We start from the raw sequence: 23,137 nt of genomic DNA on the forward strand, positions 1-23,137 counted from the left end.
GCCCTCATTGTGCATTTTTAACTTCACTCTGCAGAGCTCAGAGCTGCCGTGCTAGGCGTTTGCTATTGCTTTCCCCCTTTCTGCTCTAGTTGTAATTTTTTTTGTCCTTGAAAGCTGGATGTGATGTGTAGGGTACCAGGAACTGAGATAAATAGGCCCTTCGTGTGAGATTTTATGTTTGTCTGGTTAGGAATTAGCCCATGTTTATTGTTTGCTGTCACTGTAGGTGTTAGAGGTTGCGATTTCCTCTGGTGTCCTTGTTTTTGTCTCCTGTCGTCTGTGTGTTTCCTTAGAGACTCCTTCTTCAATAGGGTCTGTGGCTCGTGGTTCTTTTAGCCGTGACCTCCTGTTACTATACCGGAGCCCCATTGACGTGGATGGGACAGTGGAGGGGGACGGGAAAGGGCCCACAGTCCTATGATTGGGGCTCAGTCTTTTAATGAGCCTGTGTCCTCAGGCTGCCACTTTCATAAACCCTTGTCAGTTCCGTCTTCCTCTTTTAGATGAGAGAAGAAGGCGAATCATGGCTGGACTTAGGTGTTTTCCTTCCTCCAGGTTGGTTAGGCTCTGGTGAAATCTAGACAGTTTAGGCTCTGGTAAAATAGTTTCCCTTGAGGCCAGGCCACTATCAAAGAGAACGGAACGCTCTGAGCTTATTCTAACGTGGCTACTTTTCCTCTGCCCCTGATCAAAGCAAGAGACATTTTTTTCCCCCCTGATATTCACCTGGAGAACCTGGCAGGGCTCCTGGAGGTCTTACGTGTGAAAGTGTAGGGACCCTCCTTAGGCTGGGGCTCCAGGGGATTTCACCTCTTAGGCTAGTCGATGTTGAGGCTCGAGCAATTAGCCAGTTGACATTTAAGTGTATCTGTCAGGCTGTAGCCAGCGGCTGCTCCTCTCAGTAAGATGGCATCCTCTGTATTTGCCTGTGTCTCCAGTTTTCAGGGTGGCAATTTGCCCTGTGACCTCAATTTTTTGATGACACAAGGAGAGGTGCTGATTTTCACTTTGTTCAGCCTTTTTCTTGTTGCGAGTGTCTAAGCTTTTTACCTGTCGGGCCAGAAACCGGAAGTCCCCTCCTTGGCTTTTTAGTAGGGAAAAGAAATAAAAACAACATGTGAAGTATAAAGAGTAGCTGGTCATTTCGTCCCATTGCTGGAAATCCCTGTGCTCAACTGTGATTTTGTCACAAATGTCCTTGTAGCACTGGGTCTGTTTCTGTCAGGAGCAAAGCCTAGCTAAACTTGCTTAGAACTTGGTTGCAACTCTACCTTCAAAATATATCCACGCCACCACCTCCCTTCCCCACCTCTGCCACCTTTACAATGGCCCAGTCCAGTAAACATCTCCTTGTGACATCAGTAGTCTCCTAATTGGTTCTGCCCAATTCTGATTTCTACCCTGCTTCCTGTCGTCTGTTCTCAACACAGTAGCCAGAATATTAGGGAAACAGAGTGATCCTTCGAGAGGTTGTCCTCCTCCTGTCCCTTCTCTGCTCAGCATTCTCCAATGGCTCTCATCTCACTCAGAAAAACCCGGGGTCATCGCCATGGCCCTGAAGGCTCTGTAACAGCCTGTCTCTCTGTCTTTCTGTCCATCAATGCCTCCCTCGCTCAACCCCAGCCACAGACACCTTCTTTGTGTTAGCTTGCTAGGGCTGCCATCACAAAAGGCCACAGATGGGGCTGGTGCAAGCAATAGAATTTGTTTTCCCAGCGTTCCAGAGGCTGGAAGGCTGAGATCAAGGTGCCATCAGCGTTGTTTCACCGGAGGCCTCTCTCCTTGGCTTGCAGACAATGCCTTCCTGCTGTGTGCTCACATCCCCGATGTCTCTTCCTCTTCATATAAAGTCATATTGGATTAGGGTCCCACCCCAATGGCCCCATTTTAACTTAGTTTGCTTTTTAAAGGCTGTATCTCCCAATAGAGTCATGGTCTTAGGTACTGACAGACCATTAGCATACAAATTTGGTGGGTCACATTTCAGTCCCTAGCATCCTTGTTGACCTTCAACATAGCAAGTGCACTCCAGCCTCTGGGCCTTGTGCTTGCTGGGAATCTGTTCTCCAGTTAGCCATGCGGCTCCCGCCGTCACTTCCTCTAGGGCTGCAGAGTGGTCTTTCTTCACCATAAACTGTAATTTCACCCCTTTGCTCCATGTCCACCTCACCCCTTTGTTTTCCTCCAAATGTAATGCTTGTTTACATACTCTAAAATTACGTTTTCGTTGTTGGTTTTTTTCCTATTTACCTGTACTAGTGTGTCAGCTCCGTGAGGATGCTGCTGTGTGTTGCCTCTCTGCTGTGCCCTGGTGCTCAAATCAGGGGTAGGCACGCAGAAGGCGCTCTGCAGATATCTGTTAAATGAGTGCCTGACTCGAATGAGCTCTGGTGTTCTCCTTCTGGCTGGGTTGCCAATCACCCTGAGGAAGAAAGCCACAGAAATAGGTTTCCATGTTGAATATGCTGTAAGCTCCCTGGCTGGAGCTGTCCTTCTGGCCTCTGTCCATCCTGGAATGGAAACCAACTTAGCGGCTGTATTGGTGTGCCCCTAGATGACCTTGCCTCAGATATGCTGATGCCTATCTTACCTTATTATACTTGGGAGAATCACTGCTGACTTTCGTTTTTAAATTGTATGCATGCGACCAGAGGCCAGCCAGTATTTGCAACCTGCCTACCAAATCAGATCGCATTTTGTACCGGTATAATAAAATTTAGGTGGTGATGTCCCTGAATGTCCCATTGTATGCAGTAAAAATAGCTTTCCCCTTAGGAACTGTGCGATACACCTGGTGTACCGAGTGTTTGGCATTGTCAGGTAATTTTATTTTTACCTTGACCTTAATTTTATCAGCTTTTCCCCTGTACTGGTAAAACCCAAGATTCCAAAATTTAGTATAAATCATACGTAATAGACAATATTTTTTTTTGTATTTTATAAAGCAACTGAAACACTATTAGTAACAGATATTATAGCCCTTATAACTAACTTCTCTCTGGCTGGTTTATCAAGGCTGTTCCCACAAGGGTCCTTATACTTGGAGGCCTTTGGAATCCAAGACCCTGATATGTGTTATTCATAACTACAGACTTGAGATTACCAAGATCAGGCAAGCCAGCCTGCTGACATGTTAGTTCTTGAGTGGTGACACTCCTGTGCCACCGGACCTTTGCACATGCTGGTCCCACTGACTGCCCCTTCTTTTCCACCCCTGCCCCATTGCCCGCTACACTCCCATTCATTCTTCAGGACTTCATCCTTCTGGCTGCTTTTTTATTTCCTTGGTTTTGTTTCCTTGTTACTTCCTTTATAGCACTTACTCAATTTGGACTTCTATAATCGTATGTTTTATTATTTGATTATTATCCCTCTCAAACATGACATTTTTGAGCAGAAACCTTCTCTTGATTTTTATCCTTTGTCTTCACTGTCTAACATCAGACAATTTAAATTATTCATTCAATGAATGATTAAAGATTTGGTATGTTGAATCCCTGACCAGTGTCGCTTTCCTCTTTTTCCCTCTGAAGTCCTTCATGGCCATAACTGATATGTGTCAGAGAATCAAAACTAACATTGGACCTGGGAGACATCTGCTTTTCAGTGAACTGATGGGACCATCAAAATGGCCAGTGAGGACTGATGGGCTTTGTAGTGTTAATCCTTACACAAAGTCTCAGTTACGGAAGGCAGGTGAACATGTGCACGTTGCATGAGTAGACATGAGTTCTGTATGAAAGAAATGACTGAGAAGACCGAAGTTTAGTTAGTTCTTTCGGCAGAGGGGTCAGTCCTGCTGATAACCTGGTAACTTGAGGTTCTATGCTGTATGTGGTAGGAGCAAAGAAAAGGTAAAATGTATTGAGTCATGGATGTATGCTATATGCTGTTATGAACAGTTTACATATGTTTGCCTTGTTAAATTCCTACAGCCACTCTGTGGAGTAGACACTATGACCATACCCATTTTGCAGATGGAGGCACTGAGGCTCAGATGTTGAGTAACTTGTCCATTGTTGTAACAGACAGTAAAAGGCAAGCTTGGGGTTTGGACCCAGACTGTTCTGGTGGTGATTTTTTTAGTTCTTTACATTTCATTCAGGAGTGCGCGAGTAAGCTTTAAAAAAAAATTGATTTGCCAATTTCTGTGATATAAATACTCCCACTGTGGCTGAGTTCATGCTACCAATGGTTTCCGGCTTGGAAAACTTCTGGAAGGTAAACGACTACCGGTTAGCTGGCCGTCGCACACGGTTTACTCAGCCTCTTCAGGGCCTTCACCGTCACAAGCATCATCTCATTCGCGCTGCTCCGCAATATGATCAGCTGGATGCAACCAGTGGAATGGACCTCAGCACCCTGACCTTGCCCGTGGGTGAGTGGCATGTCCCGTTCGTGATGCAGTCGGATGAGGGATTCTCTTTCTCTCTCTCTCTCTCTTACTGACTCACTCTGGGTAGGAGCCCAAGGAGGACACAGAACTGAACCAAGAGCCCAGAACTGACTTTCTGAAGGGCTGAAGAACTGACAGAAGGTGATTCTGAGCAGGAAGAGAGAGCCCCCCGTATGGCACCAGCCTCTGACCTCTGATTGTACTAGAATGTCACGGTGGGAGGAGAAGGAACAAAGTGTAACTTGCAAACTTCTCCCAGTTCAGAATTCTCTTCGTTATCTGAATCCATCAATATGTACTTGACATAGAAATTCTTCCCCCAAAAGCCTAAAATGGAATCCCCCATCCTCATTGCCAGTCAGTCCATGGCTGGAGAGGGAGCCCAAAGCTGTGGGGTAACTGGGAGAGGCTGGAGCCCCCTGGTCATTTCCTTCTCCCATCTAAGGAGAATGTCAAGGTCACACATTTTCCTCTCCCTTCCTAGACCCCATGAAATGTTTGTTTGTTTGTTTGTTTAATTAAGGCTGTATTTTTTTAGTGCAGTTTCAAGGTCACAGCAACATTGAGGGAAGGTCCAGAGATTTCCTATATGGCTCTTATCTCTCCACATGCATAACCTCATCCATTACCAACGTCCCACCACTGCATTTTGTACAATCAGTGACCTACATGGACACATAATCAACCAAAGTCCAGAGTTGACATTATGGTTCATGTCCGATGTTATACATGCTGTGGGTCTGGACAAATGGATAATGAAAAGTACCTTCTGTTGCAATATCATACAGAATAATTTCACTGGCTAAAACCTACTGTGCTCTATTTTCCCTCCCTCCTACAAGCCTCTCACAACCATGATCTTTTTACGGTCTCCATAGTTTTGCCTTTTCCAGAATGTCATATAGTTGGAATCGTACAGTATGTAGTCTTTTCAAATTGGTTTATGTCGCTCAGTAACATGCACGTAAGTTTCCTCCATGTCTTTTCACGGCCTGGTAGCTCATTTCTTTTTTGCACTGAATGATATTCCATTGTCTGGATGGACCACAGATTATTTATCCATCCCCTGCTGAAGACATCTTGGTTAATTCCAGGTTTGGCAATTATAAATGAAGCTGCTATAAACATCTGTGTGCAGGTTTTTCTGTGGACATACGTTTTCAACTCCTTTGGGTGAATACCAAGGAGCGTGATTGCTACATTGTCAGGTTAGGGTATGTTTAGTTTGGTAAGAAACCTCCAAACTGTCTTCTAAAACAGCTGCACCATTTTGCGTTCCCACCCGCAATGCATGAGAGTTCCTGCTGCTCCGCGTCCTCGCAGCATTTGGTGCTGTCAATGTCCGGATGTTGGCGGTGAAATGATTTGAAAGGGGACTCTCAGCCATTGCTTTGGGGACTGTGAAATGGCACACACTGCTTGGATGATGGTTTATAAATATATGTTAAGTGGCAAAATTATTAAGACTTTTTGACTTCAGATTTCCATTTCTAGAAATGCACATAAAGGAAAGAACTTTGTAAGTAAGCATAAAAATTGCTGTGCGAGGGTGTTTATCATTAGGCTCAGATAACGTATGGAGGAGAGTGTGTTTGGGTAAAGGGAGGGGTCTGGACACAAGGACGTGAGTGAGGGCAGACCTGGCACCTGTGCAGATGCAAGCCAGAGAGGCAGCTGTGCGTACTCACCTTGGCAGCCATTAGCACATTAGGATCCGTGCTTTTTTTTTTTTTTTAAGACAGGATTCTGAAATGGAGGAAAAAGTGAAACCTTTTGAGGCTATAACAACTGTGAGAGAATTGATCTCCCTAATACTTGAGCACTTATGCTATTTATCATGTCGGCTGATTGGGAACAAGAAACAGCCAGCGTGTACCTCTGGTGGCGTAAGGGAGACTCAGTTCATTCCAGAGGGTGACCTGGGGCTGGTCAGGGTTGCTTCCTGGGGAAACCACAAGCAATTCTTTGCTTTGCCTGCAATGCTCTCCTCTGTCTTCATCCGTATCTTCAGAGAGCTTTGTCAATTACAGAGTAATTAAGGAAAGTTCCCTCGTTAATCTTGCTATCAAGGAATACCTTTGAGTCTCATGTTCTCCATTTTCCATGGTTCACCTGAAAGCATGATAGAATTAACTGAGAGAAAGCCTAGTCGTGAGGCAAGGAAAATGGGGCTCAGGCTGAGGGCTTGTTTCTGGCTGGAACAGGGACCTTGGAACAGAACTGGTACCCCATATGCACGAAGGGGAAGGAGGCACTCTCAGTGTCCCCATCACCAAGGAATCAAGGGCAGGTTTCCCTGTCAGAACTCCGACATGGGGGCCAGCCAATGACCCCTTTGCAAGTAGCCCTGCCCATGTCCCCAACCACCCACACCCCGATTCGGGGCCCCCTTCCTAGTATCAGGAGGGTAAGGAGTGGGGCGGTGCCTGTGGGCATGTGGAAAGGGCATTCCTGTGCAGTGGGAGCTGGCTCTGTCGTCTCATATATTTTTTTCTTGCTGGTTCTCACTCACAGTATTTACAGGAAGCATTTATAGCAAATACTTGCCAAGTGTTTGCCATAAACATACAACTAAGGATGTTTTTCACACATCCCAACACTCTGTAAAGTTTGTTTCCACAATGCACAAAGGAGGTGAGTGCTGTTTCCCTAAACAGACCTTTGAATGGCGGGCTTCAGGCCAGTGAGAACTGGGCCTGCGTTCATCCTTCATCGTGGCTTCGTCCTCCCAGGGGGCATATCAGGCACACGCCGTAGACACAGATAGCTTCTAGAGGACTTTTCCTCCACAGCCTGGACTCCATGTGTGGCTACGGGTTTCGACTGCTGAGTCACTTCTGGGTCCTGAGCGTGTGTGCGATGAAGGAAGCAGTGAGGTTGGAGGTTGCTGGGGGCATCACAGAAGCCATTGCTTCTGGTAAAATCCGCAGAGAAGTGGGATGGGGAGTGAGGCTGGCAGGGGATTAGAAGATGATGGTCACTCAGCGAAGATGATTGTGAATGTACAGAAATGAGAAATCGTGGGCATTCTCATGTTAAAGCCAGGCAAGTTGGCGTTCACCGTAATAGGCCGAGAGGCCCACTGGACCCTTGGTGGGCACTGCCAGCCCAGTGAGAGGCCAGAGTCATACCTTGTATTGTCCATTCACTTGTTTGGTTACCGTCTCATCAAAAAAGTGCTGAGTGTGTGTGTGACTCTGCTACAGTGTGAGAGGTTCCCAGCCGGTTGCGATGTGGCTTCTGACCGCACAGGCTCTTCCTGGCCAGGGGAGGTAGGACACACCTACTTCCCCACAATAGTGGCAGAAAGTGAGAACTGCTGTAAGAAAGATATACGCAAAGGGCTGTGGGGTTTTAGAGGAAGGAATCCCCCAAGGTTTTATGGAGACAGTGACATTGGGTTGGGTTGAAAGGAAAAGGGGAAATCAGATAGGTGCGGGGGTGGAGGGGTGTTGGGAGAAGCAATTCCCATAGAAGAAAATCTGGACACACACCTATCCGAGGCCTGTCCCACCCGAGAGATCTCTCCTTTCACAGAAGTAGCCAAGATTTGGGAGGCTTATATAGAGATCGATGTAAGCAGATGAATTTTATTTAAAAAGTTAGATTTTAATAGAAGAAAGATTTCCTTTTCACATGCCTTTAAATTCAGGTAAAGCAACGTATGCCTTCACTTCTTGTCTTGTTTCTTCATTGGTTTCAGGGGTACAAAACAATGTAATAATTAGACATTTCACCCCTCACAAATGCCTTCACTTCTTGATTAGGTTTCAACAAATAATTTTCCCATTGTAGCTCGTTTAATGTGTATCAGAAATTATGTCATCAGAAAATGAACACTTTCTGTTTGAAAACGTTTATCAAAAGATTGGTTAATTATTGTCCAGAAGAGGGTGATAGGAAATAGCTCTCTCTCCTCACCTTCCCATCCCCTTAAGTTCATTTTCCCCCAAACCAGAGTGAATTTATGAATCTATGAGCTAAGCGAGAAAGCGAGGTGTGATCTGCCTTACAGGAATGTATTTTATCACTTGCTCTCCTAGAATGCGTTTGTTTAGTAAAGCGAGTTATATCCAAATACATTTCAGAAAATATATGTGGAGTGTAACTTGGCTTTCAGGCTACAATAACTGTTGAGACAGTGGTGACAATTTCTCAGTAAGAAATCGGGCTTGAGAAACGTCAAGCCTAATTTTTCATCCCACAGCGGCTGTCAGACAACGCCAGCATCTGGGTGTCTGCATCCCACTGGAGGAGACGGGAGGCATTTGTATTCAGGAGCGCGATGTGGAGTGAGCCGATGTGCTGCCCTGTGGTCCCGTGATTTATTGCTAACGTTGCCCTAAATGCAGGCGGGTGTCTCTGACTTCATTCAGGACCTATTTCCCAGTTGCAATTAATCTTTATTACATTCCAGAGCTCACCTCTGGTTGGTAATGCTAAAAAGACACGCGAGGAGGGAGTCTGGAATCAGTGTCCCCTCCCTCGAGGTGCACCCCCTGGATGAAGCTTACCCTCCCTGCCCATCGCATCACACATGCGCCTCCATTGCAGAAAGGAACAATGCTTTGTAAAAACGGCGAATAATACAGAAGTATATAAAAGGGGTCCATAGCAAGTGAAAGGCTGTCCACCCCACGATTCCCACCTCCTGGTGTCTTCCTAACAGATTGCAAGCCCCTCAAGATGGTCTTTTGTGCATCTGTATTTTTAGCATCTAGCAAGTCACTGAGCAATATACATGGGCTTAAAGAAGCACTTGTTGAATGAGGGAATTAAAGGGTGTGGAGGAGGGTGGGGCTGGGATTCCAAAGAGGGGTGCGGGGCAGTGCAGCACCTTGCTTTTCAAGATGTGGCCCTTTGTCCAGTAGCATCAGCTTCCTGCGGTTGCTGGTTAGAAAGGCAGGACTTCAGGCTGACCCCAGTGTCCTGGGTCAGAAACTGCGTTTTAACAAGGTCCTCAGGTGATCAGTGAGTGCTTTAAAGTTGGAGGAGACAAAGGGTAGTATGTATCTGCAAAGTGCAGATAAACGTGAGCTTTCCCAACTAAATGCAAGGGAGAGCGTGTGATTTGCGTTTAAGCAGTATGCAGGGGGCCCTTGTCCAGTGGATACCATCCCGGAAGGCTGTGCTTTACTCCCTCACGGAGCCAGTGTGGCGGTCCTTGAGTGTCCCAGGACCAGCATCCTGGGCCATTTCGGAACCATCACCTCTAGTGCCCCTAACTGATCAGTCCTAAACCCTGGCTTGGAAATAGAAACGTCCCATGCCACCCAAGAAACAGTTCCAGCCACACTGTAGAAGCCGTGAGGCTTGCTGTGAAGTCAGGATGCCGGCATATCACATTTTAACGGTGAGCCAGCAGGTGCGTGACGCGCTCTCCAAGGTGCGGTTTCTTCATCTGTAACATGTCCCGCCTGGATGGCTTGTGAGGACCAAGCGAGATATACACTTGAGAGTTTGCGCATGGTAATCATTTCATGTGCATGCTCTCTATTTTTAATTGAGGTCCAATTCACAGAACAGAAAATTAACCATTTCAAAGTGAACTATTCAGCAACATTTAGTCCATTCACAATGTTGCACAAACACCACCTCTGTCTAATTCCAAGACATTATCATCACCCCAAAAAGAAGCCCCATCCTGTTAAGCAGTTGCTCCCTATACCCCTCCCTCCAGCCCTGGGCAACCACCAATCTATGTTCTCTCTCAATGAATTTTAACTCTTACTAATGGTATTTTTATTAGTTGCAGAAAAAATAACACCCAAATCAGATGGATTTCTCCTTCCATCTACTCTCATAGCTCTCGTTGTCTTTAAAAACAGGTTTGCTGATGGTGGAAGCTGGGAGAATAGGCGTGGCTGAACTTTAAATCAGTGGTTTGCGTGGTCCCCAACTATCAGCATCTACATTTCCTGGAGTCTTAGAAGTGCAGATTCCTGGGTCTGCCCCAGACCAACTGAGCATAACCCTGGGGGTGGGGCCCAGCAGTCTGTGTTTTAATAAGCTTCCAGGTGATTCTAATGCAAGTTCAAGTTAGAGAACCACTACTTTAAATGAACAAGACGTTACCTCTCCAAGCCTGTGGTGATGTCAGCAGGTGCCTGTCACACCTGTACTGTCCTTGGGCCCAGGAACACGTGGACTGGCATCAAGAGGGCCTCTTCCAGCCCAGTTCCTCTGAGGCAGTGCCATCAGGGTCACTGTGCAGGCACAAACATAAGTCATCCCGGCCTCTGTTTAGTCCTTTCCCCCTTTGTGCTACCCACTTCCACACTCAGGGTTTGTGTGTGTGGAGGGCGGGGTGCTTTGCAGCAGAGCATGGCTGTGGTTGCTTGGTGTGTCTCCCACATCCTGCTTTTTTGTCCCCCTATATCAAAGTGCAGGCAGCGTTTTCTTTTGGTTGATTCATGTTCAATCTGAGGTCTATTATGAACCTCCAGGCTTTAATTACTACACCATTATCCAGTCAATCCCTTGCCATTTTATATTTATGGCTTTTATTATGCCTCTGTATGTGTAATTGCCTAATTTTATTCTGGAAAGATTTCACCTCATTAGCTGGGTTTTCTGCCATTCTTCTCATTTGTCCAGATTGTTATTTATCTCTGCTCCCTGCATGTGCTTTGCACTTTGTTTTTTACACCGTCCTGACCTCTTGTACAGCCTTTTCGTCTTTTTCCTGGGATGCGTTGTTCTTTCGCCCTTGAAAGCAGCTCTTTCGGGTTTTGCACACTCTTTCCTGTGTGTGTTCTCTTTCCTGGTCACTCTCTTAACTCAGCCTTTACGTCTCCACATCGTGGTGTCATGGGTCTGTCCCAAAGGACTTGAGGCCTGGCTCACCAGCCCTGGACACACCACAGACAGCTGCCAATTAAGGATCAGGGAAGCTGTGTGGATGGAGCGTTTTTTTCTTCTTTTAAGAGACTGCTACGAGAAATAACTTTGAAATGTTCTCTGAAATGCTTTGCCAACACCCTCTCCCTCAGTTACCAAAAGACTTTAGGGTTTGGTCCACTTGCTTGCATGTTTTTTCAGGCCCCACCGCAGACGTGCTGAGTCAAGCTTTGGGGGAGCAGGCCAGCGCTTTGTGTTAACAGGAATTCCAGATGATGCAGATTCTGATACCCACTCAAGTTTGAGAGCTACGGTTCTGAAGAGATGCCCAAAGAACCTCAGAACCCCGTCTACGTCAGACATAATATTTATTCCACCTGAGTCCTTATTTTGCCAAAGAACAAAATGAAAAATCTCTATAGCAGTTGCGTATCGTTTTCTGTTGTGGGTGTGTGGTTTTTTTCGTTTGTATTTTTTTTCAACAGCTTTTCCCTAGAGCTATAAAAATATGTCAGTAAAGCAAATGGTAACGCCCTGGGACAAGAAAAGGTCATGTAATGATTATAGCAATAGTAGACAAATTGTCTTCATCACTGAGTGTTTGAAATGTCTCAGGCACTTAGAGACCTTTACCTCCACTTTCTTCTCTTTATTTAATCTCTGCAACCCTTTTATGGGAGCAAGCTTAGGTTAAGGAAAGTGCGTGACATCTCCAAGTCTATTAGTAGATCCTGGAAAATCATCACAGATTTCGGTAACAGCACCATCGACTTGGCTGTTACCATGTTAAGGAATCCCCTGCTCAAAGGTTTATTACTACCTCACCCTTTCTTTTTTTCAGTAGGAACAGACATAATGTGTTTGGGCAGGAATCAGTAACCAAGAGTGTGAGCTCTGAGGTCGGGCACCTAAGTTCCTGTGCTGACTCTGTTTACTTCTGTGCTGTGTGACCTGGGGCACATTGCACAACCTCTCTTTGCATCAGCTGCTCCATCTGTAAAGTGGGACGGTGCAGTATGTCTGTCCTGTGGCAGGTAGCAAGTGTGCCTTAAATGGGACACTCCATGAAAGCACTTAGAAAGAAGGCTGGGCAATAAATGCTTCTGATTAATATTAGCTGCTCCTTATCTTCTTCTGCTCCCTTCTCTGTACCTTTAAAGAGATATTTTCTAGGTTTCTTTACTTTGAGGCTCCCTTCCCTTATCTGTAAAGTGGGGGTGGTGGACCAGATGGACTGGCCGCCTTGGGTTCTGCTGTGTCCTGATGTGTGTTCCTGCGTGGCATGCTTTCTGTAATTGCAACGTTCTTTGTCCTCTGCCCATTTAAAATCATCCTATTAGGGCTTTGGCATGGTTGTTTGATTTTTATGAACTTGCTCAAAATTCATGATCGCAATTAAGCTCGTGGGCAACCCGCTTGAGGCAGCTCGGTGTTCATTCTAACGCTTCTCTCTGGGCTCTGGGAAATCGCCACTATCATTTCTACTGGCGGGGAACCAGGAGGGGTGACTCCCTCATGGCCCCGGAGTCTCTGGGAAAGGACTTCAAGCTGGGCTTGCTCTCGGGACCTCACAAGAGGTCTGGGTTTCGGTGACGTGATCCAAGGACAAACGCTTCATTCTGGGGTGTCCCATGATTCTGCTGGTACCGGCAAACTCTCCTGTGGTGTTTGTGTGGGGGACCTCACTGATGCAAATAAGACATTTTGTTTATTTGTTGGTTGACCGTGGGAGAAGACTGGCATTTCCTGTAGTGGGTCAGGAGACGGGTTTCAGCAGAGCTTGTGAGGTTGACAAGACTCTGAGGACGGGTGTCCAGTGGTGGCTGTAACTGTTTCGTATTGGGACTTATCACCCAAACCACCTCGCCATGATTTGTTCTTCGGTGCCCCTGCTCAGTCTCTATGCCCATAGCCCCCTGTATTCCTGTGGAAAAGTCTTGCTTGACTATGAGCCCAGGGGACTTCCTATCTTGCATTTCTGGTGTAAGTAGGTGATGACACCACTGCTCTATTTATAGGTTTCTCGTGCTAAAACAATGGGAGGGCCTCTGGCTTACATTCATATGCCCCTGAGGCCATCATCAGAGAGCTAGCTTCACTGCAGTCATGATTTTGCTTTAGTTGCTGGCAAAAGCGTTGTAGGAAATGTTGACCAGGAGCCACACAGGAGTAGAAAGGAGGAAGGCAATAAAGAGAAAATAAGCACCAACCTGGTCAAGTCTGTTCCAGGCACTTGGCCTTGGTGTCGTGACTTAAGATGCACAACAGTTCTGTGAAGCGGGCTTTAGGAACGTTTGTCCATCTCATAAAGACGTGGACTGCTTTGTGCAAAAGCACACTCGTTTTATATCATCAGTGCTGCCCTTAGCGGCGTTGTGTCAGCATTGGGGCAAGACGGACAATCCCTTCTCTTTGGAGAGAACTTGGTACAAGTTTCCACACTGTCCTTGGTGGCCTGTGAGGAGACCACTCTGCTTCATGTGATCCTCTTTTGGAGTCAAAGCAGCATAGATGAGACATGATGGAAGAGGCCCTGAGGCTCCAAGGCTGGCTGAGGGAAAGCAGAAAAGACGGGACTTGCCCCAGAGGTAGACAGCTCAACAAAAAGTGGAGGACAGTGTGTCAGGCACAGCCAGCCACCTGGATACCAGCCAGCAATGGGATGCTGGGGCTGAGATGGCGAGGGCAGTCCCAGGTGTCAGAGAAAGAACAGTGCAGGAGCGTGCCTGGCCTTGTACGCAGCATCTAAGGGTCACACCCAAGCCAAATGGGTGCATGACCTGTACCACTGGAGAATACGGTGCAGAAGCACAGAGCATTCAGAGGGGAGCTCGACATTTATGGAAAGAAAGCCTATGGGGGCTCTCTGCCGCAGCCTTGGTCACTCACCCTGAGAGATCAGTACTCTTCTTCAGGGATAAATGAGACAAGAGAGAACCTCATACCTTTGTCCAGGAGAGACTGCGATTTATAGACCCGCTTCAGTTAGCTAGAGAACATTAGTCAAAGTTCTCTTAGGCTCTTTTTTTTATTATTCATTTCAGGTGTACAGAACAACGCCTCTTATCCTTTTAGCCTCTTTAAACATGAAATCCACTGAGTTTGAAGGCAATAAGTATGTGAAAGCAATCTGTAAACTATAGCAGGGCAGGAAGAGATTTGGAAATGGAAGACCTTAAAAATTAAATTCTAGGACTGGCCTAGGGTAGCTCTATGGTCTCAGCAAGTCACCTCTTCCTCTTATTTCAACATTTATTTTTTTTAAAGATTTTTATTGGGGAATTGGGGGATAGGAACAGCACTGGGGAATTGGGGAAAGGGGAACAGACAACTTGCTGTCCTTTTGTTTTTCAGTCTAGTTGTGGAGGACGTTGCTTCACTGGCCCAAGTTGGCACCATCATTGCACTCTTCTGGGGCGAGGCAGATCAGTCGCCGGCTTCTGGATGGCCGCTCACGGTGGTTGCTGGCCGCTCACACTGGCTGCTGGCTACATACGGTAGCCCATGGCAACCCACTGCCACAGGGGCTGCAGCCTACGCCGTGGCCAATGACTCACGGCAGCCCAGCTCCAGGTTGAGCTGTTGTTCAGCATCTTAGCTGTGGAGGGCAGTGTCACTGGCCCTCATATGTGGGATCTGAACCGGGGCCCTCTGGCGTCCCATGCGAGCTCTTAACCAACGCACCACTTGGCCAGCCCTTGTTTCAACATTTTGAAGAGAATAATAATAATATGTGCCTTATCAATTGTATGGACCTGTTGGGGATCAGTTGATAGAACATGTGCAAATGCATCCTATAAACTATAAAGTATTTTATAAAATGTGTTATACTTAATATTGCAAAAATATCCTGTGTTTTATTTTATGAAACATGCAGACGGATACAACTTCTTTTGTGGTACAACATGTTCTAAGATGAGTGATAATAGGTTTTAGTTCTCCATCCATCGTGGTTTCTATTCCAGTATGTTTGCTCTTAAAGCTGAGGAGTGAGGACAACATAAAGATGAAAAATATGCCTCGATATTTCTGAATGAAACTTTTCAAAATGTGTTAGGTGAACATGGTTAACACCAGAATGTTGGCATTGAATATAGATATATCAGTGTATTAAATTAAAAAGCCGTCCAGTTTAAGAATTATGTCTCATAGTAATAGCTGCATCATTATAGGCTTTTCTAGAATATTTCTGTAAGAATGTTGACCTGAAAACCCACACAGGTCACTCTAAAAGTTTCGCGTCTACCTTGTCTAAAGAGATGGGTTAAGAAGGAGGGTGTACTTTTCTTTAGGTGGGTAAATATGATAAGATGGATGGTACATTAAAGAATAAAAGAATAGGGCTTCTCCAAGCTGATTTACATATTGATCGCTTAAATTACTCTTTAATTTAGTGCCTGCTAATAAACTGTGCCTTGGAAATAATTCTGGAACATTTTATTGGCTGCAGTAATTCCACCTACAGTGTATGCAGATCACATCCTCATTAAATATTGATGTGCTCATGAAATGTTAATAGAATGTTAATGTGAAATGCTGGGAAATGTCCTCCCTGGGAGCTGGCAGCTGGCTGAAAACTACCTGTCTCCTGTCTTTCTTTGTGTTCTGTCGTCTTCTCTCCCTGTTTTGTCCATCCTGTTCCCCGTCACCAGGAGGTTTTGCTCCTTGAGACTGTGTTATGGCTATCTCAGACACATGCTTTGTAAAAGAGAAATAAAGGTTCCCTGATGAACAGGAATTTAGATGTCTTCCCCTCCTGCTTTTCTGAATTGGAATCCTGGCGAGAACCAGAAAGGATTCTCCTAAAACAAGGAGGGTGATTCAGGCTCAGTCAAATGAGACTTTGTGCCCAGGCACCTTGTCCAGAAGAGACCTTGAGGAGGGAATGAGACTTTCAAGGACTTCGCAGGGGCTGGTCCATGCTGGCTAAGAGAAGGGATTTAGTTAGCTTTTTTCAAAGAAAAACAACCAACCCAGTCTCTTTAGTTTCCTAAAGAAACTGCAAGGAAGAATTTTTTACCATACATCCCAAGGACAGCAAAAGCTATGTACATGATGATATTCAGTGTGTAGTTATGTATGGGAGCACAGGCTGCAAACTTGAAAAGCTCCACAGAACAGGATGGTTCACTGACTTCTTGGACAATCATGAGAGTGATATGGTGATCATGATAAAGGCTGCGGAAACTGCCCGTGATCATCAAGTGGACTAGGAGACTGACTATGCAAACCACTAGGTATTAACGTAATGCTGGAAGGGATGTCCCCAATTGGAAACAATTCATTTGTTATTGGGGGCTGTCAAAATGCATACAATAATTTGTGTGTGTGTGTGCGTGTGTGATTGTTTCGGTGTTTGTGCAAAAAATAATCGGAAACCATTTTTATTAACACCCTGCTCCTTTGGTTTTAAATTATTTGCCCTCTCTCTGACATGATTTCACTATTTAGATCCCTGTCTGTAACCATAAATCAGCACTTTTATTTACTTTTCCTTCTTCCCTTTTTTCTTCTCTCCTTCCTTCTTTCCTCCTTCCAAATAGTCTTCTTCTTCTCTCTCTTTCCTGAAAGCCTCCCCCTCCTTGTCCTCGTCTCTTCTTCCTGCCTCTCTGCCTTTTTCGATCACTTACTATGTGCTGAGTGACTGTGCAGGCCCGTCTGAGCTGCCCTGGTTTCTGTCAGGGACACTTTCTTACTCCCAACTGTGCCCTCTCCACAACCGAAGATTTTTTTCAAAACAAATCAGGCCACATCACTCTCCTGTCTAAACCTAATGGTTAGCCTTTCAGAGTTTTAGAATGACACCCCACACAGCCCTTGGGCAGTGGCTAGCCCACCTCTAAGGCTCCTCGGGCTTGCTCTGCCTCCCTCTGTGTCCTGGAACCCAAAATATGGCCATGCACAACTCCAGACCCCTGCCCACTGTCCACCAGGCAGTGTGCTGGCCCGCCCGCCACACCCTACTCAAGTCGGGGGCTCCTCTACCTGGAAAGTTCTTCCTCACACACCTTGACATGGCAAACGCGTTCTACCCTTTTGAGTCCCAGTAGCCACCTGGTTATCTAAACTCTCCTCCCAGGTCCCCGCTGTTACTCTTTACCAGTTAATTTTTTAAGGAGGTAGCAGACAGTCCACGGGGGAAGTCAGAGGTGGCGTCAGAGACGGAAAAGCTGGTTATTCCTCTTATTGACATGAGTTTGAAGTTTAGTAACTTTGAAATATAATGTCATTGTTTTGCTTTTCTTTTGTTTAATCCATGGGTAGAATGGCTCCCTTAGATGTCTCAGGAATACCTCAAACTGCCTAAGGAAAGAGCAGGGTTTATTGGGGGGCTGAAAGATGTTTAGAGGAAGGGTTGAGCAAACAGCCTTAAGGACAGGGACGTAGTTTTGCCACAGGAACAAGGGGGACCAGCCACTCGAGTGTTCCCAGGGCTCCCATGGCTCCTCCTCACTGTTTTTCTTTGCATTTTGGCTTTCTTCCTCCCTTTTTTTTTAAATTTTTTTTATTGCAGTCTTATGTTCAGGTGGCCCCTGCACTCATGCCTCTTGGGTGCTGTCAATAGAGTTGGGCCAGTTTTTCCCTTTTCCTACACTAAGGCTCAGGGAAGGACTCTGGTTGGTCCAGTTTGTGTCATGTGACCCTTAGGTGTGGTCCAATCAACAAAGGCCAGGGATGAGATCTTGTAAGAAAAGGGAAACCTCTGTGGGAACTCTGTGCTTAAAATGCAGGAGCTGAAGTCACAGAAGAAGAGTTACTATTCCCAGAAAAGGGAAGACACGTCTGGGAGGACACGAGAGTAATTTTGTCACTTACGTAAAAAATGCTTTATTGTACTGTTTTGAAAAACTCTCTCCAAAGGATCTCTGTGTAAATGGAAACCAATAAGCAAAATATCTTCTTACAGGGTTAAGAAGGTTCTAAGATATTTGGCAAATGTAGGAGTTTTAGATTCAATATGCTGAGAATATACTTAGAGTACGGTTTCGTCCTGGCCCCAGAGCCTGAGTTTGATGGTCTGGAGAGGATTGATTTCTCTGTGTCAGTATCGTTGATGTTTAATGTGAGCTCACTTCCCTTGGTGATCTGTTCCCTTTTCTGTTGACAGGTCGTGCTTGAGAATAGTAGCCGAGAAGATAAGCACGAATGTCCCTTTGGCCGCAGTAGCATAGAGCTGACCAAGATGCTGTGTGAGATCTTGAAAGTGGGCGAGCTGCGTAAGTACACTTATTTCCCACGTGGGTATAAAGCTGGGCAGAGACCAGCATCCAGGGTTGTGCCCCGACCTCCATGTAGAATCCCCAAGGTGCTGACAGCTAGGCATGGGCACCACGTGGACTGAACGCTCGTTGGCGCAGGTTTCCAGCGTATGTATTTCTGCATGTCTGCTCTGGGAATAAACATTATTAAAACCCACAAGAATGGAAAAATAGGCAAGGACTGTGACTGAATTCCAAATATTAGAAAAACGAGTGTGTATTAAAACAGCCTTGCATTTAATACTCTGTTAGGAAAAAAGATCTGTGGGGTTTTTTTATATATATTTATTTTATAATTCCAATTTTTGACATACTAGTAGATCATTTTCTTCTCTTTCTTTTGAAACAATTTTTCTCTATAGAGAAGAAAACTGAATACCTTAATGAAACCTCTTCCTCCCAGTATCTCGCTTGTTTAAAATGCTTTCTCTAAGAAGGAAGGCATTGTTGAAGAAAACGGGTAGCTGATCACTGAAAAATATGATCAGAGCTATACCTACTGTTCTTTTTCCTACTTAGATTACAAAATTTCAGAGAAGACACCCAGGAAATGAGGGTGCGATCATTTCCTTGCCTTCTGTTCCTTAGCATAATTTGGCTCTAACCTGTTGGACTGAGCCTGATTGAACCTGATCTGCAATCACTGCCAAGGGTGAGCTTCCTTAGAATGGCTGCTTCCATTCCGTCCAACATCAATAGAGCTGACACACATATAAATCTTTCCTTGTAGGCTTAATAACGTGGGCGCCAGAGAAGACTGTACCTGAGAAATGTTGGGTGTTTGGCATTATGGTGGGAACATAAATATTCAGTCACATGCCTGAGAGCTTAAAAACAAAAAAAAGGTCTGAAATGATTAATGGGAAGATATCTGATGATTAAATTGGAAAGGGGGTTATGTTTTATTTACAGGGTAGAGCTGACTACGGTGCCAGGAAACTAGAAAATTCAGAACTTAGTAAGGAAAAAAAAACGACGTTGAGCCTGTTTGACTAAGCACAACATTTGTTATCCTCCTCCAGTGTGGGTGGGTGGGGGAAGGAAACCGGAGTTGACAAGGAACCTGCCCTGCAAGTTCATTACTTATGAGCCAAAATTCAGGCATTTTTTTGCACAAGTAGAGTAGCCGTCTGACCTAGAGATCTCCATGTCAATCTGCTTAAGGTTCACTGATCACCAGTGTGAACATTTCCGTTTACCCGGGTCCCTGATGTGAGTTCTCCTTCTTGCTCCTCGTTAGAGTAACTTGTTGAGATTTGCGTGTGCTGGGTAGCTTACTGTGTACTCAGCTGAAGGTTCAAAGTCCCAAGTCAAGCAAATCCTACTGAATTCCTCAGTCTGATAACTGTGACAATTTCATGTTAACCTCAATTTTATGGGGGCAGCTATAGGAAGTCATGTACTAAAACTGGGGAACTATCCCGATCTCCTTGGCTGGCACTTCTTGCATCCAGGCCATTGCCCCTCATTGCCCTGTCTTTGCCCCCCGCCCCCCCTGCCCCGAGTTCCGTCTTCCCCAAGGGTCTGCATTGGCTATCATCTCTCATCTTGATGGCAGCATGAAGGTACGTACTCTTGTGCTTTGACTGCCATACCCAGCTCCCAGCCCTTCTCCACCCAATGGACATGCGTCTGCCCTGCTAAAAGTTAACACGTAACAGACATACGGTGGAGGACAAGGAGAATGTTGGGAATAAAGGGGACTTGGGTTCTGTCTCTGCCACCGACCATGTTTGTGTCCTTGGGTAACATACAAACGTCACTGTGCTCTTACGTCCCCACATTTTTTCAGAAATAGATGGGTAGTATTCGGGGTGATAATTGAAATATAGTCATGCATTCAAGTCAAAACAGTCAAGACGATGTTTTGGTCAGTGACGGACTGCATGTATGATGGTGGTCTCATAAGATGATACTGGAGCTGAAAAATGCCTGTGGCCTAGTGATGCTGTAGCCATTATAACGTTGTGAGTGCGCAACACATTACACACGAGTTTGTGGTGAAGCTGGTATAAACAAACCTACTGGGCCGCCAGTCGTATAAAAGTGTAGCACATACAATGATGTACAGTATCTAATACCTGATAACTATGACAAATGACTACATGACTGGTTTATATATCTACTATACTATACAGTATGTTGTGTTAAGCTGGCAGTAGCCTCATACATGTGGTGTTTACCACGTCTCTTGATGGCATCATTTTCTCATCCTCTTGGTCTAATCTTGTGTTGTTTTGTGCAGTAATATGCTGTATAAGCTTGTAGCCTAGGTGTGCAGCCAGCTATGCCCTCTAGGATTGTGTAAGTGCACACTGTGCTTGCTGTTCTCACAACATCAAAACTGTCTGACACCACATTTCTCGGAATGCGTCCCCATCATTAAGCGACACAGGGCCGTAGTTGTACCTGTTTTGGCTTGATCGCAGGTAACCTCACTGGCTGAAATTGCTGTCGTAGGAGTGAGAGGAGTACCCTGGGGACAGATAATAGCCAACCCAAGGGGACTAAGTTGGAAAATAAAAGGCCAAATTTCAGGTACTATGAGGGCAGGATAAATGTGGATCGATGGGCCCCCCCCCCAGTGGGTGGAGAGGAACCGTGGTGGCAGAGCGTGAGTAGACAGTGCCACTCAGGTAATTGTTAGCTTTGAGCTTTGGGAGTTGGGGGGTGAGGGGTGGGTCAGGAATGGGCTGACTGCTGGCTGGTGTAGAGCAGCCCCCCAGACGTTTGATGACCTGGTAGTCAAGCCAGGTTCTATGGGATGACATAACAGAGTGAGGATGAAGGCAAGCACCTTGGGGGCCCCTGGGGGTACCCCAGATGCTGTTCTTGGACTGTGGATTATTCTATATCCCACCCTCTGCTGGAAAGACGGCTCCCAGCATTCTGCTACAACTTGTTCAGTACTGGTCAGGCCTGGTCCCTACAGCGAGGCTGGGCTTGGACAGTTAAAGCCGGACATACTCACTGTAGGTTCCCTTCATCTAAGATGACAAATGCATGTATTCATTTGTTCCATAAAAATCTGTTGATTACTTACAATGTGCCAGGGACTCTGATTGACACTGCAGGTACAAAGGTGAACCCAATAGGTCCTTGTCCCTCAGAAGCTTCCGCATCAGAAAGCATAAGAACAAGTTGGGACTGATACTTTTTCTGTTAGTTATAAGTCATTTTATATACACACATACATGCCCATAATCTGTTCTAAAGCTCAATTTTTCCAGTGTTTTGACAGTTTAAGTTTTCAGGTTGACCCCCTGCCTCGCATCCCCTGCAAAGGCCGTTCTGCACATTTTGCAATACTAACAAAAGGCTCCCATGTTTCTGAAGTCAACACTTCCAAATGATGGTGTTTTCTGCTCATAAAGTATTAAAGGATCGCTGCATTCTGACTGAGTGCTAGACATCAAATGATGAAACACCCTGTAGTAGGAGGAAAATTGCTTTTTAATGGATTGCCTCTTGCCCATTGCCATATTAAATAAGTTACTAATATGAAAAACAAATCTGAGTGCACCCTTATGTTGCAGGAGATGTCTGTTTTTTCTTCTGAGAAAATTAGTTTCACAATCAAATCCATCATCTCCTGGATCGTACGTGTCTGTTTTTCTCCATTTCTAAGTTCACGGTTCTTCTCGGGTGTGTGCTCATAATTGGCCTGGAAAATCATGGCCACGTTAAGAGCTATAAGCGAGTGCTGAGACCAAAGATGTACCCAGTGAAAAATGTAACTGATAGGAAAAAAGGACATATACAAAAGCAGAACAATGGAGAAACACTTCATCTTTTGATTCAACTTAAAGTCTTCTGAGGAAACTTACTTCTGAGTTACCAATTATATTTTGGTGTTTAAAGCAAACATATCAGCGTTCAGTTAAATGACCAATACCAAATATTTATGCAGTTGTTTTTTTTTAAGAATCCTTTTTAAAAAGCCCCATTTTTGCTTCCTAATTATTGACATTGCAAGAGGCCAGTGGTGAATAGTGTGGTGTAAAAAATAATTCCTACTTATATTCTCAGACCACTTTATCAAGATTATTTAACTGAAGCCTGGACCACCCCCAGGAGTTAATCAAGGTCAATAGCATCTATGTTTATTAATGAAGAGAAGACTCGCACTTATTACGGGTTGTCTACGGTCACTGAGCCAAATTGGTGTCCCGGAAACCCCAAGAACAGTGTAGAAAGAGGCAGGGGAGCACAGTGCTTGCATTTTGGCATCTTTATGGCCCATCTTTAAGTCCCCATTCAGCTACTAATTGGATGCCTTGGGCATGCTACGTCTCAGCTCTGAGCTTCGGGTTCCTTGTCTATAAAATAAAGATAATACTATATGTAATTGTTGGGAAGGTTAAATGAGATCATGGATATTGCTTGAGTTGGAAGATGGATAGTTTGTTTATTTTTTGCTTTGTTTTTTGTATTTTTGCAAGTGCACAACCCTCTCTTTCCATACGCAAGCTGTAGATTTGGCCACAGAGGAACAGTGCTCTGGTTTAAGTGACTGCTGGAACCAGGACCTGGAACAATGCTCATTTCTTTACTCTCTACATTCTCACTAAAATTATCCTTTTTAATCTGCTTTCTCCATGAAGTTTTCTAGAGATCAAAGCACTTGTTTTCCTTTAGTTTC

The 23,137-nt window shown here is 45.3% G+C and overlaps 1 protein-coding gene across 9 annotated transcripts in view; it reads left to right on the forward strand.

Annotated features, from left to right (window-relative positions):
* ELMO1 (engulfment and cell motility 1) overlaps positions 1–23,137 on the forward strand; it is a 501,394-nt gene that overhangs the window by 248,052 nt on the left and 230,205 nt on the right. For all 9 annotated transcript variants that reach the window (XM_019655709.1, XM_019655707.1, XM_019655702.1 and 6 more), the window contains one exon: positions 18,345–18,453. In XM_019655709.1, the coding sequence (XP_019511254.1) occupies positions 18,345–18,453 (109 nt within the window). The remainder of the gene's footprint in view (positions 1–18,344; positions 18,454–23,137) is intronic.

Source organism: Hipposideros armiger, unplaced genomic scaffold, assembly GCF_001890085.2.
Source record: "Hipposideros armiger isolate ML-2016 unplaced genomic scaffold, ASM189008v1 scaffold_244, whole genome shotgun sequence".
In the NCBI taxonomy this organism is placed as follows: Eukaryota; Metazoa; Chordata; class Mammalia; order Chiroptera; family Hipposideridae; genus Hipposideros; species Hipposideros armiger.